Here is a 17,374-nt window from a genome sequence, read left to right on the forward strand (position 1 = left end):
GTTCGCTGCAGACAAATTAGATTAGTTTAAATAGGTTTCATGGTCAATATGTACACAGTAGTCTGAAGAGTCTGTTCCTGTAATATACTATTTCATTTCCTATACTCGTACCAATATGGACTTTGACCTCAGGTTGCTCACTCTTTCCTTTAAGAATGTTCTGTACCCGCTCTGAGACATCCTTGACCTGGCAACAAGGACGTATCATGGCGTCTCACAGAAACTCTCTCTGTCACAGAAACGTCTGTCTGTTCCCCTGATGATAGAGTCCACAATTTGAAGTATTGTTCTTTTGCTTGAAGTATTGATTGACTGTAACTTGCAGTGACTTCTTTGTATCGTAATGTATTGCTGTCACAAAAAAATCATGACATACTGTGTTGTGCAAAAGTCTCAGGCACATATATATATATATATATATATATAGCTAGGGTGCGTAAGATTTTTGCACAATACTGTATTTGTCAATGTGGAGCGGAGAGCGAGTTTGTAAATCTGGCGGGAGCAAAGGGCATTGTGAATGGCGAGGATGGAGCTCCACAGGAGGAGTGTGGGACAGGTGGCAGAGAAGGAGTAACGGGCATGGGAGTGTGGCACATGTGCAGACACATCCAGCCCTGAGATACCTGGCAAGGTGATTCCAAACAATTGGTTTGTTGATCATTGCAGAATGTCTCTCTGTGCTTCGTGCTTCCTCCCTTCTTCCTTCCTCTTTTCCCAACCATGATTCCCCTCTCTCTGCCCCCTTCCTACTCTTAGACCACAATAGAGACCCATATCAGAATCAGGATTATCAGCGCTCGCATATGTCGTGAAATTTGTTTGTTTTGTGTGTGTGGCACCAGTACAGTGCAATACATTAAATTACTACAGTACTGTGCAAAAGCCTTAGGCACCCTCGCTATATACTGTATATGTATGCCTAAGAGTTTTACACAGTACTGTAGGTCAGTGATAATGATTCTGATTCTGAGGTCAGGATCAAACCTAGATCACTGGAGCTGTGGGGCAACAAGTTTACTAACTCTGACACTGTGCCATTTCCTTACAACACAGCCAAATGAATGAAAGTGCTCCGTAAAATGGATCCAAAGTAACCATATTTCTAGCTTTACACACAAGATGCTGGAGGAACTCAGCAGGTCAGGCAGCATCTATGGAAAGGAGTACAATTGACGTCTCAACCCGAAATGTCGACTGTACTCTTTTCTGTAGATGCTGCCTGGCCTGCTGAGTTCCTCCAGCATTTTGAGTGTTGTGCAAGGAATTCCAGCATCTGCAGATTTTCTCTCTGATATTTCTAGCTTTAATGGTTCAACTTGTAAGTACATGATGCCTCTTTGTGTTTCAGCAGATTGTATTGAAACAATATGAGCCACACCTTATATTCCATCTGGGTAGCCTCCAACCTTATGGCATGAATATCAGTCTCTCTTTCCGATTTAAAAAAAATTCCTACACCTCTGCTCTTCTTCTATTCCCCATTCTGACCTCTTACCTCTTCTCACCTGCCTATCATATCCCTCTGGGTCCCCCCCCCTTCCCTTTCTCCATCGGTTGACTCTCCTCTCCTATCAGATTTCTTCCTCACCACCCCTTTACCTTTCCCACCCACCTGGCTTCACCTTTTAGCCATCGTCCTTTCCCTTCCCTACCTTTTTGTTCTGGCATCTTCCTCCTTCCTTTCCAGTCCTGAAGAATCGTCTCAGCCCGAAACATCAATTGTTTATTCATTTCCATAGATGCTGCCCAACCTGCTGAGTTCCTCCAGCATTTTGTGTGTGTTGCTTTGGATTTCTAGCATCTGCAGGTTTTCTAGACAAAATTGAGTTTTGCTGCTGTGAAGACTCTCTCCCTTATTATTCAGATTGTTTGATGTTGAGCTTATTCACCAGACGGATCAGACAATGAAAGTGATACTAGTGTTTGAACTCATCGAGCAGGATTTATCAGTGTTCCTTGCAAAAGTTCAGGAGCCAGGGCTTCTTCAGAACAAAGTAAAGGTAGGTGGGTTATCATTGGAATTTGAAACAGTTTTCTCATCTCAGAGTCCTTGTGTATTGGAAAACTGTGAAAAATAGTCAATCTTAGTGAGAATCGTTCAGGGCAGGGAAATCTTGAAATCATGCCTGATTTCTGTTGCGTTTGGAAGATTTTGGCATGTAGGTACTGGTCAGTGGTTGCTGGCAGTAAATGTATCCCATACTATTGGATGTGCTCCCCTCCCCTACCTCCGACCCCTTCAAATTGCAGTCCATTTAACTTAAGTAATGACCAGCTGATGATGCTTTCCACATCCTTAACCAGCCAGATCCATCCATCTGGTGATCCCATGGGGCACTGGAGTGACATTTTAGGTACTTGGAAATCTCTAGAGTTGTAGTTTGGGGGAATAGTGAGATTTGTCCTGATTTTCTGAGTCATGGATCACGGTGATTGGGCAATGGGCACTCAACACAAGCATGACCAGCTACCACAATACCCCTTCCCCATGTTCCATGATCTTGGTTGGAAATGATGCACCACTGTGGCTCACACCCATAGTAAGGGACTGCCTGTGAAATGTTGGAGGTTGATCCAGTAGCCAGTATCTTCTTTTGCCAGGGTCAAAATTCTTATACCAGAGCGCATGCATTTAAGGTGAGCAGGGATATGTTCAAAGGAGATGCACAAGGAAAGTTTTTTTTTGTTAGGTGCCTGGAATGCACTGCCCTGGATATCAAACACATGAATTGTCAGAAATATCCCACTGTATAAATTCTACCGGAATTGGGGAAATGCAGTGTAATTTTTTTTTCCTAAACCTGATTTTAACATTGTCCCATTTTGCATTCAGGACATGGTACACCAGCTCTTCACAGGCTTAGATTTTCTCCATTCAAACCGTGTGATACACCGAGATTTGAAGCCAGAGAACGTTCTGGTTTCAAACAGCGGCCTGCTGAAGTTGGCAGACTTTGGCCTGGCACGAATGTACAGCGTCACTGTGGCACTGACACCTGTGGTAAGCCTGTTGTCTACTCCCTATTTTTGTGGTGTTGTCTTGCTGGTGCATCTCACAATGTGAAGATAGTTTGGACTCCAGAAAGGTGGAACATGAGAAACTGCAGAGAGTAGTGGATTCTGCTCAATACATCACAGGTACATTCCTCCCCATCATCATCCCTGCCTCAGGAAGACAACATCCCATCATCAAAGATCCCAACCCATCTGAGTCATGCTGTCTCCTCAGAGCTACCATCAGGCAGGAGGTACAGAAGCCTGAAATCCCATACCGACAGGTTCAAGTACAGCTACTTTCCTTCAGCCATTCGGTTCTTGAACCAACCTGCACAACCCTAATCACTACCTCAGTGTAGCAACACCATGACCACTTTGCACCACAGTGGACTTACTTTTTTTGGTTACAAGAGAGAATTGTGTTCTTTCTTGTAAAAAGATTATGTGTTATTTGTGGTTAATTAATACTTTTCTTGTGAGTATTGTCTATCCTATGTCAGTGATGCTGTTGCAAGCAAACATTTCATTACACTTGCGCGTATGACAATAAACTTGACTTTTACTCCCACTCACCCCTCCAATATTCCTCACCCGAACTTAGGCCTTTCACTAATAATTGATATTTCACGACCATCTATCCCAGCAATATACAGTCACCTCGGAATAACAGAAAGTAAGTCAGTGGATGATGAGGACATACCCCTCACAAGCCCAAAAGGAAGCGGATGTGTTTAGAAATCCAGTCAGGTGGAGTTGTCCTTTCCCAGTGTTTGCAGGGTGGACATTTCCCACGATTTCACTGCTGCTCTTCGAGCTACCACCACCTGGGAAAATGGACCATTTTCCATGCCAGAAACACATGGTAAAATTAGGTTGTATTGACCCATGTGAGTCGTTGATCCCTCAACCGGTTGAAAGAGACACATGGATGATAGAAAAAACAGAAGTCTATGTGGGAGGGAAGGGTTAAATTGATCTCAGAGTAGGTTAAAAGATCAGCACATCAAGGGCTGAAGAGTCTGTACTCTGCTATAATGTTCTGTGTTCTCCGTACCCTGAGCAGATCCCAGATCAACGCCAGGAACTCAACACATGTATCTGAATCAACCATTCCCAAGCACTAGTCCTCTTCACCATCCCGAATAAAGCAAGCACTTATCATTTGACCTCCACCTCCCAGTCCACCAATCAGTGGATGTGGGCCACATACACCAAGCCACCACCAAGGGGCACTCCTAGGCTGCACCAATCCCCTGCTGATGACCCTTGCCTTGACCTGCTTTGGACCTACAGAACCTGGACCTGCCCGATGTTCCCTGTGACACTCTGCAATGGCCCAGCATATGAAGGAAAGACATCTTGGGCCTCTGACACTACTGAAGTTAATAGCTGTAGGCGCGTGACCGCAATGGCCATTTAGTGCCCCAGCTGTAGGTGCTGAGAAGCTTCTAACCCAGAAAGTGCCAATGGCCCTGGGTTCAGTCCCAACCTCCAGTGCTGTCTGCTTGGAGTTTGCATGTTCTCCCTAGGATCACATTGGTTTCTCTGAGTGCTCAGCTTTCCTTCCACATCCCAAAGACTTCAGAAGAGCATGGCGCCAACAAACAAAGCAACGTCCTTCAGACAGTTCACGAAACTGCTTCTTTTACTTCTTCGTCTTTCAAATCGGATTCTGCTACTATTGGAACCTGTGATTTACATTTTGACGGTGTGTCTTCGGGCCGATTGAGCGACCTGGCTCTTTGCTGTCCAAGGGAGTTTGGTGAGGTTTCAAGTGGAGTGTGCAGCCTGGAGGCCAAGAAGCCTGGAGATGGGATGCAGGCCCATGATCGACTCCATTTCTCGACAATTAAAGAGTTGAGGAAGATGGAAATCAATGAGGACGAGAGCGGAAGGCAAGCAGGTGTTCAGCGCCATCTGCATGCATTTGACTGGTCTCTCTTGCCCTCACTGCTGCTGATGGAGGATGGTGCCGGAGTCTCCAATCTTGGGCAAGGTTTAATTGTACTCTACAATTCATGTTATATGTTTTTCTGATTCTGGTTACTGCTTTTTTATTGCTGTTTTGTGCGATTTTGATTGGAGCAGACTGGATTTGAGGCCTGCACCAGCGAACAACACAGCACTAAACTGAACTGAACTAACCTGAACATTCCTAGACTGTTTCAAAGACTCTGGTTTGATGTTTTATATTGTGTTTTTTGCTTGTATTTTTCTTGTTATTTACATGATTTGTTCTATTTTTTTGCAGGTTAGGTTTCCTTTGCACGAGTTCCATGGTTTTCTTTGTTTTGTAACTGTCTATGGGGAGACAAATCTCAGGGTTGTATACTGTATAAATAATAAATATGCTTTGAATCTTTGAATTTCAAAGATTTCTGGGTTGGTAGGTTGCATTGCAAAAGATTGTGGACGCTGGAATCTGGTGCAAGAAGCTATCTGTTAGAGGAACTCATCACGTCAGGCAGCATCAGGGGAGGGAAATGGAGAGTTGGTATTTCAGATTAAGACATTTCATCTGGATTGAAAGCTAGAAGGGAGATAACCGGTAAGAGGTGAGAGGAAGGGGTAGAGCAAGAGCAGGTAAGTGATGATAAGTTAATTGAATATGCTAAACTACTTCTGGGGGAGGGACAAAGGGAGTTGATAGACAGGTAAGGTAGACTAGGGTACAAACCAATAAATGGAGAATGCGACTGGTGGGATCACTCTGAGAACGAGCACAGACTCAATGGACTGGTCATTTTCCCTCATGGGAGAATATGATATATGTGTACTGTCTTGGGTATGGAGGCAGGCACTTGGTAACACCACCATCTTCCCCTTTAACTCACACACTGTCCCAGATGGAGCACAGGGGATTTTCTTCCCTCATCATCATTGGCCAGAAATGCTGTGCTGCTGTTGGAGGGGATGTACATTTATCACTCAGACTGCAGCAGTTCACCATCACTGGAATGACACCCCTATCCTATGAAATGATATGCAATAACTTGTCTTGCAGGTGAGTATTTCTGACTACCAGTTTCTCGTTTAGGTTGTTACTCTGTGGTACCGGGCACCAGAAGTCCTTCTGTATTCAGGGTACACGACCACTGTTGACGTCTGGAGTGTAGGCTGCATTTTTGCTGAAATCCTCCAACTGAGGTAAGAGCAAACAGCTGACGACCAGATGTGGGAATTTAAACCAGAATCAGAGTTTTTTTCTTTGAGAATTTAATGCTGTATAATTACACCGATGCTTTAAAGACTTTCAGTATGTCGTGTAACAGAACCACTCTAGGTCGGTGGTGTTTGTGAAGGTCCATTCACACAGACACTTTCTCATATCTCTCCATATGTCATTTCATTCGCTGTTGTATCACACCCTCAACCTTAGTCATTTTTAGAAACCTGGACAGCCCCATTTTCTGCCATAATATTATAGAACCACTCCTCCCCCCCACCCCCCATATTTTTACTCTGGCATCTTCCCCCCTACCTTCCCAGTCCTGGAGAAGGGCCTTGGCCTGAAACATCGACTGTTCATTCCCATGGATGCTATAAATTACTGCAAGTTGTGATAACTAAATAAATAATGCTGAGAAGAATAGCAAGATAGCTTTCATGATTCGTGGGCTGCTCAGAAGTCTGATGGCAGAGGTGAAGAAGCTGTTTCTAAAATATTAGGTCTTCAGGCTCCTGCACTTGCTCCCTGATGGGAGTAGAAGGAATGTCCCAGATGGTGAGGGTCCTTCTTGAGACACTGCTTTTTGATGGTGGGGAGGTTTATGCTCCTGATAAAGTTGCTTGAGTCTGAAGTCTTTATGAGTCTATGCATTGGAGCCTCCATACCAGAAGGCAATGCAACCAGTGATTCTGCTCTCCACAGGAAAGGCATCCGTTAGTCTTGGGAGACCATGGATCTGCGCCTGGAAAGTCTTCACTCTCCAGGGCGCAGGCCTGGGCAAGGTTGTATGGAAGACCAGCAGTTGCCCATGCTGCAAGTCTCCCCTCTCCACGACACCGATGTTGTCCAAGGGAAGGGCATTAGGACCCATACAGCTTGGCACCAGTGTCGTCGCAGAGCACTGTGTGATTAAGTGCCTTGCTCAAGGACACAACACGTTCTCTCGGCTGGGGCTCGCACTCACGACCTTCAGGTCGCTAGTCCAATGCCTTAACCACTTGGCCACATGCCCACACTTATCTCCACAGTACATCTGTAGAAATTTGCTGGGGTCTTTGGTGACATACCAAATCTCCTCAAACTCCTATAGCCATCAGCGTACCTTCGTTGTGATTGCATCAATATGTTGAGCCCATGATAGATCTTCTGAGATGTTGATTCCCAGGAACACGAAACGACTCACCCTTTCCACCACCGACCCTCAATGAGGACTGGTGCTTGTTCTCCCGACTTCCCTTTCCTGAAGTCTAAAATCGATTCTTTGGTTTTGCTGACATTGAGTGCAGGGTTGCTAATGTGGTATCACTCAACCGGCTGAACTATTTCACTCCTGTACACCTCCTCATTGCTATCTGAGATTCTGCCAACAACACTTGTGTCATCAGCAAATTTATAGATGCCTAGCCACACAGTGTAGAGGGAATAGAGCATAATTTTGTTAAACCCAGTATACCAAAAAAAATCACACCTTTTACAACAAAACAAATTTTTAAGCATTTTACAATGAGATTTTTTTATAAGGAGATGAAATTTTCATTAAATGCTGAAATTAACACAAGGAACGATGAACTGTGTGGGGATAGGTTGGGGGTGGGGGAGGACCGTGCATAACAACTTTGGGATTTTCTTGTCTAATCTTGCGCATGTAGAGTGCAGAATTTGCTGTCAGTTTTTCAGTACATTGATAGTGAACACTGACAGTTAGCGATCGTTACAGCCGCAGATTCTAGACCATGGTAGTGCTCTTGACAGCAGGTTAACACTGCAGGAGTGAGTGGAAATCGGGCCTTTGGAATTCTGTTAAGCAGAGCGTCAAATTCTTAAAGACAAATTAACTGCTGAGTGGATAACAGGATGAAAGATAAAGCATACTTTGAAGGAATAAATTATATGGTGTGCTGTAAATGAGATGACAATGCAGAGAGCAATGAATGCTCTATTATTTGGGGGAATTGGTGGCATTGAGAGGCATGGAAAGGTGTGTTCTAATGTTGCTGGAGCTGAAAGTATAACAGTGAGAGGATCATTTGCTTTTTTCTATTTTTAGACCCTTTTTCTGTGGAATTTCAGAAATTAATCAGCTACAAAAAATATTTGAGTAAGTATCGAGGCTGCCAACTGAAATTAACAAATTTTTGGTGGGGTTTTCTTATTTTTCTTTTGATTATATGTAGTGCTGTTGACTTGTAGTAGCCTTCAACTAAGTATGAGGAAAAATTTGGGGTGTGGAAATTAATTGGACTTCACATCCTTGGAGCTGGCACAGGACATGCTGGACTCTGTAGTCATGAAGTGCAGTGTCCTGTTCCAGCTTGAAGGACGTGAAGTCTAATTAATTCTAACAGAGATTCTTTTATCGCATTTGAACATAGGCTCCCAACCTAAAAGGTGAACCTGTTTAGCCTCCAGATAGATGCTGACAAACTGTCTTTATTTAAGGGCTTAGTCACTCTTCAACAACTTGACTGCAAGTGGTATGACCCTTCAGGGTAGTACCGTCTTACCCTCGCTGAGGTGTTGTAACATCATCTAGACAGTCAGCCAAACTCCATTCAAAAATGACATGAGGGTCAGGGTATAGCGTCCTAGTTCCTTGAGTTTATTGCAGACTCAATGGCATCATAGAGTGAATAAGGAGTGAAACAAAAAAACAGCAAAATAGAGTGCAATCAACCCGTTGATCCATCCACACAAGTAAATATACACAGGTGAGTGAGAACTTAGTTAAGTTTCCTGCAGTTAAATATAAATTCTGACAAGTAAATACTACAGTAAATATGTGTAAACCATTAGCATCTAGGTTAGTGTCTAATAAACTCAAAAATAACATTCTATTTTAGCAGAATCTTATTGCTACCTTTAGATCAACTTCTAAACAATATAACATCAATTTACAAGCAATGCCTCTGCTGGGGAAACAACAGGATGGCTTTAGATAAGAAACTTCTTTCGCTCCTAACATAAACATCTGACCTACTGCTAGCCAATGTGCTTTTCTACTTACTACTTCCTGACTGCACAGGAAGTGACCTAATACAGATCGGAAACATCTCATTAAAATAAAAGCTGAACGTGCTTAATCACATAGAAAAACAAACCAATTGCCCGAATGGCAGAATGGTATTCTGCTGGAGATTTATGTGGAAACATTAAAGATATTCTGGCACCGTATCCCGGAAAGCTGAAGTATTTATACTTGAATAGCATCACCAAAAGATATAATCTGTTATTAGTACTGTCTAGGCAGGGCCTTGTTCAGTTGTGTGTAGTTTGCTTGTGTAGTTTCCTACATTATCATACTTAAGAAGGGCACCCTGAATCCATGGAAGGTGCTATGTGAATGCAAAACTCACGCTTTTTCAAATTGTAGTCATACAGCACAAAAACAGGCCCTTCGGCCCAACTAGTCCATGCCAGCCAAGTGTCTCATCTAAACAAGCCCTATTTGCCAGTGTTAGGCCCACATCCCTCTAATCACCTCCTATCTATGTACTTACCCAAATGCCTTTTAAATATTGTTAACGTACCTGCCTCAGTCTCTGGAAGCTTGTTCCATTTACTGACCACCATCTGGATGAAAATGTTGCCCCTCAGGTTCCTATTAAATCTTTCCCCTGTCACTTTAAACCTATGCCCTTTAGTTCATGTTTCTCCAACGCTAGAAAAAAGAATGACCTAATGCGTGTACCTCTATAAGATCACCCTTCTTTTTCTTGCACTCCAATGAGAAAAGTCTCAGCCTGCTTAACTGCTTTCCATAACTCAGCCTCCTGAGCCGGGCAATGTCCTTGTAAATCACCTTTGCACTATCTCCAACCTAATTACGTCTTTCCCAGAGCAAGGTGACCAAACCTGAGAACAGTATTCCAAATGCAGCCTTGTCAGTACCACTGTCTTGTCTAACTGCAATATAATATCCCAACTTCGAAATTTAGAGTGCCCTAACTGATGAAGACCAGTGTGCCAGTCGCCTTCTTCACCACCTTGTTTACCTGCAACTTGTTGAAATTTCCTTTGTTAACTTCAACGGACCAGTTATTGGTGTGACTGACAGCCCACTGAGTTATGCAGTCAGTTTCCCAGTATTAAGCACCAAGGTGGTGGGCTGTGTTTTGAACTTCTCGTGTCTTATTATCTCATGTGGAAGTCATATCCTTGGATTCTTGCAGGATGAAAAAAATGATCAGAGAGCTTGTAGGCCCAAACCAAAAATGCAGTGACCATTTCCATGAACCCCAAACTCACAGGATGCTGTGGTGAAGTTGTATAAGATGTTGGTGAGGCCTAATTTGGAGTATTGTGTGCAGTCCTGCTCATGTACCTACAGGAAAGATGTAAATAAGGTTGAAAGAGTACAGAGAAAATTTATAAGGATATTGCTAGGGACTGGAGGACCTGAGTTATAGGAAAGTTCGAGTAGGTTAGAACTTTGTTCTCTGGAGTGTAGGAGAATGAGGGAAGATTTGATAGAAGGATATAAAATTATCAGCTGTATAGACGGGGTAAATGCAAGAAGGCTTTTTTTTTTCCACCGAGGTTGGATGAGACCAGAACTAGAAGTCGTGGATTAGGGGAAAAAGGGGAAATGTTTAAGAGGAACATGAAGGCGAACTTCTTCACTCAGAGTATGGTGAGAGTGTGGCTTGTGGAAGTGATGGATGTGGCTTTGATTTGAACATTTAAGAGAAGTTTGGATAGGTACATGGATGGGAGGGGTGCGGAGGGCTATGGTCCAGATGCAGATCAATGGGACTAGGCGGGATTATAGTTTGGCACCAACTGGATGGACTGAAAGGCCTGCTTCTATGCTGTAATCTTCCATGACTCAATGACTCTTATCAAATGACGTGGTAAGTGTGGTGTGGGAGCAAAGGCTGCGTGAGTGCTTCATAGTTGCAAAGGTGCAGGATGGTTTATAGGTAGTGCAGGTCAAATTTCCTCATTCGTTTCTGTACTCAGTATTACATCACCAGACTTACTGACCAAGACAAAATTACAGGGTCCCCTTGTGTTCTGCCGCTTCTCATCTCAACTGGCGGCAGAGCTACTATTGTGAGTCACATCTTTTGCAGAGAGTTTAAAATAAAGACGGTCAGATCTGCATTGACTGAGGCAAGTAGCAGAGTGCACTGGGCACTTGCATTGAGGTGGGAGGCAAGCAGTAGGGCTGAGGGTTTGTGCATTCAGGGAGCATGACTTTGGATTTTCCACTCATGCCATGTTACAAAATGATCAAAATTTAATGAGCTACTATTTCTTGGAATAACCTTGAACTTGTCGTTTCAGCATTCTTGGTCTTCCAGCTGAAGGGGAATGGCCTCCAAATGCCCCAGTGTCCTACAACTCTTTCGCTCCCAGCGAGCTGAAGTCTGTTGAAGATCTATTACCTCAGATTGATATACTGGGCAAAGACCTTCTGCTAGTGAGTTGAAATGTTTAAACCAAGTTCTGATGCAGAGTTTGTTTTAGAGATACAGTGCTGTACCAGACCCTTCCAGCCCAATTAAACCTGTGTGACCAGTTAACTCACGAACCTGTATGTCTTTGGAATGTGGAGGAATCCCATGCAGTCCAGGGAGAACGTGCAAACTCCTTATAGATAGTGGATAAGATTAAATCTGGGCTCTTGGTGCTGCAGTAGTGTTAACTTTAACCGCTACACTGCCATGCTGCCCCAAAATATAGACTTGCACCTTTGCCTTCACGCGTGCTGCTTGACCTATTGAGTTCTTCCGGGATTCTCTTTTTTTTTGTTCCGGATTCCAGCATCTGCAGAATCGTTTGTCTTCACCCTTCTGGTATGCTTTATTGAGTAGCTTGTTGCTTTTGACTAGATTAGAAGGAATTTTTGGGCTCCTTGCGGTTATTTCAGTCCCATTTACTGGACTTAGTACAGCTGCCCAATTGTCATTTTCCCTCTCCAACATTTCAACTCCAGGTAATCACTCATTCTCATCAGTCCTATCCTGCTAAAGCTGAGAGGTACCTTAGGCATCTTGTAGGCAGCTGTTGATCCCAGGGGATCATGGGTTGGGCGGGAAAAGTTGAAGAACCGGTTGTTGCCCATGCAGTGGGTTCCCCCTCTCCACATCACTGATGTTGTCCAAGGGAAGGGCAGGCGCCCATACAGCTTGGCACCAGTGTCGTCGCAGAGCTTGCTAGAGTGAAGTTGTAAACAACATCAAACTGCCTTAGGATTTCTTCCTCGGGGTTTACTCACGAAGCCTTTCCCATGGGTGGGTATGGCCGCAAGGCAATGGAGCTTTAAAAACAGAGTTTTCCTTCTCCTCGGCAGGCTGCCGTCCAAGGCTGACGAGCCCACCTGCCCAAAGCTACTGCTTTTGAGGCGCCAGTGGTCCGCCTTTGCCCCTTCCCTTGTCAGTAGAAACAGTTCCACTGGGCCTACTAGCTAAGCCACACATGAAGGCCAAGAGTTGGACTTGGTTGTCAGAGGCTATTAGAGACACACGCCATTTAGAGCACTTTATAGGTAGTGGGAGCTTATCCCCTCTACCAACCCTGGCTGTGACAACCTTAGGAACCACCTTAGGCATATACTTGCTGAAGTTCAGTTTTCCACCCGTTGTTTGATCACATTCTCTAAATCTCACACAATAAGATTCTTTTCCACCGTGAAGCGCTTTGAAATGCTTCCTGTGCTGCAGAAGTACTTGGGAGCTTTGCAAACACTCACATTCCACTAAATTCCCCATCTCCAGCTGATTAAGTCACCCTTATTAAAATTAAGCAACAGACACATCAAAGTTGCTGGTGAACGCAGCAGGCCAGGCAGCATCTCTAGGAAGAGGTACAGTCGACGTTTCAGGCTGAGACCCTTCATCAAGACTAACTGAAAGAAGAGATAGTAAGAGATTTGAAAGTGGGAGGGGGAGGGGGAGATCCAAAATGATAGGAGAAGACAGGAGGGGGAGGGATGGAGCCAAGAGCTGGACAGGTGATTGGCAAAGGGGATATGAGAGGATCATGGGACAGGAGGTCAGGGGAGAAAGACAAGGGGGCGGGGGGGAAACCCAGAGGATGGGCAAGGGGTATAGTCAGAGGGACAGAGGGAGAAAAAGGAGAGAGAGAAAGAATGTGTGTATAAAAATAAATAACAGATGGGGTACAAGGGGGAGGTGGGGCATTAGCGGAAGTTAGAGAAGTCAATGTTCATGCCATCAGGTTGGAGGCTACCCAGATGGAATATAAGGTGTTGTTCCTCCAACTTGAGTGTGGCTTCATTTTTACAGTAGAGGAGGCCGTGGATAAACATATCAGAATGGGAATGGGATGTGGAAATAAAATGTGTGGCCACTGGGAGATCCTGCTTTCTCTGGCGGACAGAGCATAGGTGTTCAGCGAAACGATCTCCCAGTCTGCGTTGGGTCTCACCAATATACAGAAGGCCGCTTCGGGAGCACCGGACGCAGTATATCACCCCAGCCGACTCACAGGTGAAGTGTCGCCTCACCTGGAAGGACTGTCTGGGGCCCTGAATGGTGGTAAGGGAGGAAGTGTAAGGGCATGTGTAGCACTTGTTCCGCTTACAAGGATAAGTGCTGGGAGGGAGATTGGTGGGAAGGGATGGGGGGAACGAATGGACAAGGGAGTCGCGTAGGGAGCAATCCCTGCGGAAAGCGGGGGGGGGGGAGGGAAAGAGGTGCTTAGTGGTGGGATCCTGTTGGAGGTGGTGGAAGTTACAGAGAATTATCTGTATTACCCGGAGGCTGGTGGGATGGTAGGTGAGGACAAGGGGAACCCTATTCCTAGTGGGGTGGCGGGAGGGTGGGGCAAGAGCAGATGTGCGTGAAATGGGGGAGATGCATTTGAGCGCAGAGTTGATGGTGGGGGTAGGGAAGCCCCTTTCTTTAAAAAAGGAGGACATCTCCCTTGTCCTGGAATGAAAAGCCTCATCCTGAGAGCAGATGCGTCGGAGATGGAGGAATTGCGAGAAGGGGATGGCATTTTTGCAAGAGACAGGGTGGGAAGAGGAATAGTCCAGATAGCTGTGAGAGTCCGTAGGCTTATAGTAGACATCAGTAGATAAGCTGTCTCCAGAGAGAGACAGAAAGTTCAAGAAAGGGGAGGGAGGTGTTGGAAATGGACCAGGTAAACTTAACGGCTGGGTGAAAGTTGGAGGCAAAGTTAATGAAGTCAACGAGCTCAGCATGCGTGCAGGAAGCAGCGCCAATGCAGTCGTCGATATAGTGAAGGAAGAGTGGGGGACAGATACCAGAATAGGTTTGGAACATAGATTGTTCCACAAAGCCAACAAAAAGGCAGGCATAGCTCGGACCCATGCGAGTGCCCATAGCTACACCTTTAGTTTGGAGGAAATGGGAGGAGCCAAAGGAGAAATTATTAAGAGTAAGGACTAATTCTGCTAGACAGAGCAGAGTGGTGGTAGAAGGGAACTGGTTAGGTCTGGAATCCAAAAAGAAGCGGAGAGCTTTGAGACCTTCCTGGTGGGGGATGAAGGTGTATAGAGACTGGACATCCATGGTGAAAATAAAGCGGTGGGGGCCAGGGAACTTAAAATCATCAGAAAAAATTCAGAGCGCGAGAAGTGTCACGAACATAGGTAGGAAGGGATTGAACAAGGAGGGATAAAACAGTGTCGAGGTATGCAGAAATGAGTTCGGTGGGGCAGGAGCAAGCTGAGACAATGGGTCTACCTGGACAGGCAGGTTTGTGGATCTTAAGTAGGAGGTCAAAACGGGAAGTGCGGGGTGTGGGAACTATAAGGTTGGTAGCAGTAGCAGTGGATGGGAGATCCCCTGAGCGGATAAAGTCGGTGATGGTGTGGGAGACAATGGCCTGGTGCTCCTTAGTGGGGTCATGATTGAGGAGTAAATAAGAGGACGTATCTGTGAGTTGTCACTGTGCCTCGGCAAGGTAGAGGTCAGTACGCCAGACTACAACAGCACCCCCCTTATCGGCGGGTTTAATAGTAAGGTTAGGATTAGTGCGGAAGGAGTGGAGAGCAGAGCGTTGGGAAGGAGTGAGGTTGGAATGGGAACAAGGTGCGGTGAAGTCGAGACGGTTGATGTCCTGTCGGCAGTTAGCAATAAAGAGATCCAGAGCAGGCAGAAGACCAGAGCGGGGTGTCCATGAAGAGGAGGAGGGTTGAAGACGGGAGAAGGGGTCATCGGTGGGGATGGGAGAGTCCTTGCTGAAGAATTAGGCTCGGAGATGGAGACGGTGGAAGAACAGTTCCAAGTCATGGCGAACGCGGAACTGGCTGAGGTGTGGGGGAAGGGGGACAAAGGTGAGGCCCTTACTGAGGACAGAGAGCGGAAGCTCGTAGGGGATGGTGAAGACCCGGTACAGATGAGAAGTGGGATCAGGGGAGGGAGGCTGGTGGTGTCAGTGGAGAGGGGAGGGTTGGGGTGAGAGGAAGAAGGAGCCTCCGAGGGCCCAGGAGTAGCTGATGGGATCTGAGGGAAACGGGGTTGCAGAGTGGTGGTGGGGGAAGGGGAGACGGGAGTCACAATAGCAGCACGTGAAGACCTGGCCTGGAGTTCAAGGCTGAAGTCGCAGTTGGTGTTAATTATTAAAATTAATACCATATTTTTAATATTTTGGTGGGTGAACAGACTTAATCCAGTGTCAGAATAGCAGTTGTCAGAATCAATCAGCATTATATAATAAATTGATTGTGTTGAGAGTTAATTTGTGTGGGAGAGGAAGAGACATCTTTTAGAGCAACATTGGCAAGTTATCAAGCACCATTCAAATGAAAGCCTCAGGCTTTTTACAGTGCTGCAGTATCTTGTTGAGGCACCAGAGGGCGTCAGCGAGCCACATTATCCTATTACTTGGGGGGAATTACACTGCAGACCTCTCTATCTTTTTGCCCTTGTCATCGTAATTTACAACATTGCTGACCATAAAAGAAATAGTTGTAAAATGGACTACATCACTGAAATATGCAGGAGGACCAAATTTTTCTGTGCAAAATCCTTGGCTGCCTTAGATATGACACATTGGATTAAGGTGCAACAAGTCACGAGGGATCTTCGTCATGGTCTCCCTGCCATTGAAACAGACTCTTTGGCCCACCATGTCTATGCCAACTATCAATAACCCATCTATATTTATCCCATTACCAGCATTTGGTATGTAGTCTACTACATCTTGGTGAACCAGGTGCTCGTCCAGTTACCTCATAAATGTTGTGGGAGTTCGTTTCCATCAGATTCCAACAACCTTCTGGGTGAAAAAAAAAATTCAGATCTTTTCTAACCTTTCACCCCGTATCCAAAAACCTGTAGTTTTAGATACCTCAGCTTTGGGGAAAAGTTCCCTCCCACCTATTCTGTCTATACCCCTCATTAGATTTCCTCCCTCAACCTCCTCTGTCCAAAGGAAAACAAATCCACCCTTACCAGTTTCTCCTCATGATTGAAATGTTCCAACTGATTTCTAGCATTTTCACCAGGGCTATTGAGAAACTGAAAACCGGATTGGGGGCTAGAGGCTCTCCAAATGTAAAATGGTAAATTGGTTTGTTACCGCCGTATGTACCGAGGGACAGTGAAAAGCTTTGTTCTACATGCCAACCGTACAGATTATTTCATCACATCAGTGCATTGATGTAGTACAAAGGAAATGCAATAAGAGAATGCAGATTAAAGTGTTACAGTAACAAAGTGCATTGCAGGTAGACAATAAGGTGCAAGGCCACGATGAGGTAGGTTGTGAGGTCAAGAGTCAATCTTATTGTACTGGAGGATTGTTCAAAAGTATTATAACAGTAGGATAGAAGTTGCCTTTGAGCCTGGTGGTACATAGTTTCATGGTTTTGTATCTTCTGTCTGATGGGAGAGGGGAGAAGAGAGAATGTCTGGGGTGGGTGGGGTCTTTGATTATATTGGCTGCATTGCCGAGGCAGCCAGTGGAGGGGTGGCTGGTTTCCATGATGTGCTGAGCTGTGTTCTCAACTCTGCAGTCTCTTGCCGTCTTGGCTAGAGCAGTTGCTAAACCTAGCTGTGACACATCTGGATAGGACGCCTCCTATAAAAACTGGTGAGGGATAACTGGAACATGCTGAATTTCTTTAGCCTCCTGAGAAAGTAGAAGCGTTGATGTCCTTTCTTGCCCATGGCTTACGTGTGGTTGGACCAGAATAGGCTATTGGTGACATCTGAGCAACACTCACAACGCGCTGGAGGAACTCAGCAGGTCGGGCAGCATCCATGGAAA

The 17,374-nt window shown here is 45.2% G+C and overlaps 1 protein-coding gene across 2 annotated transcripts in view; it reads left to right on the forward strand.

The window, feature by feature from the left end:
* The window catches only part of LOC134340626 (cyclin-dependent kinase 6-like), a 34,350-nt gene that overhangs the window by 10,579 nt on the left and 6,397 nt on the right, over nt 1-17,374 (forward strand). Inside the window, exons 2-6 of one of the 2 annotated variants that reach the window (XM_063038073.1) lie at nt 1,868-2,003; nt 2,837-3,004; nt 6,038-6,147; nt 8,217-8,267; nt 11,456-11,591. In XM_063038073.1, coding sequence (XP_062894143.1) covers nt 1,868-2,003; nt 2,837-3,004; nt 6,038-6,147; nt 8,217-8,267; nt 11,456-11,591 — 601 coding nt within the window. The remainder of the gene's footprint in view (nt 1-1,867; nt 2,004-2,836; nt 3,005-6,037; nt 6,148-8,216; nt 8,268-11,455; nt 11,592-17,374) is intronic. The other variant, XM_063038074.1, reaches the window with a different exon arrangement.

This window comes from Mobula hypostoma, chromosome X1 (assembly GCF_963921235.1).
Source record: "Mobula hypostoma chromosome X1, sMobHyp1.1, whole genome shotgun sequence".
Lineage (NCBI taxonomy): Eukaryota > Metazoa > Chordata > Chondrichthyes > Myliobatiformes > Myliobatidae > Mobula > Mobula hypostoma.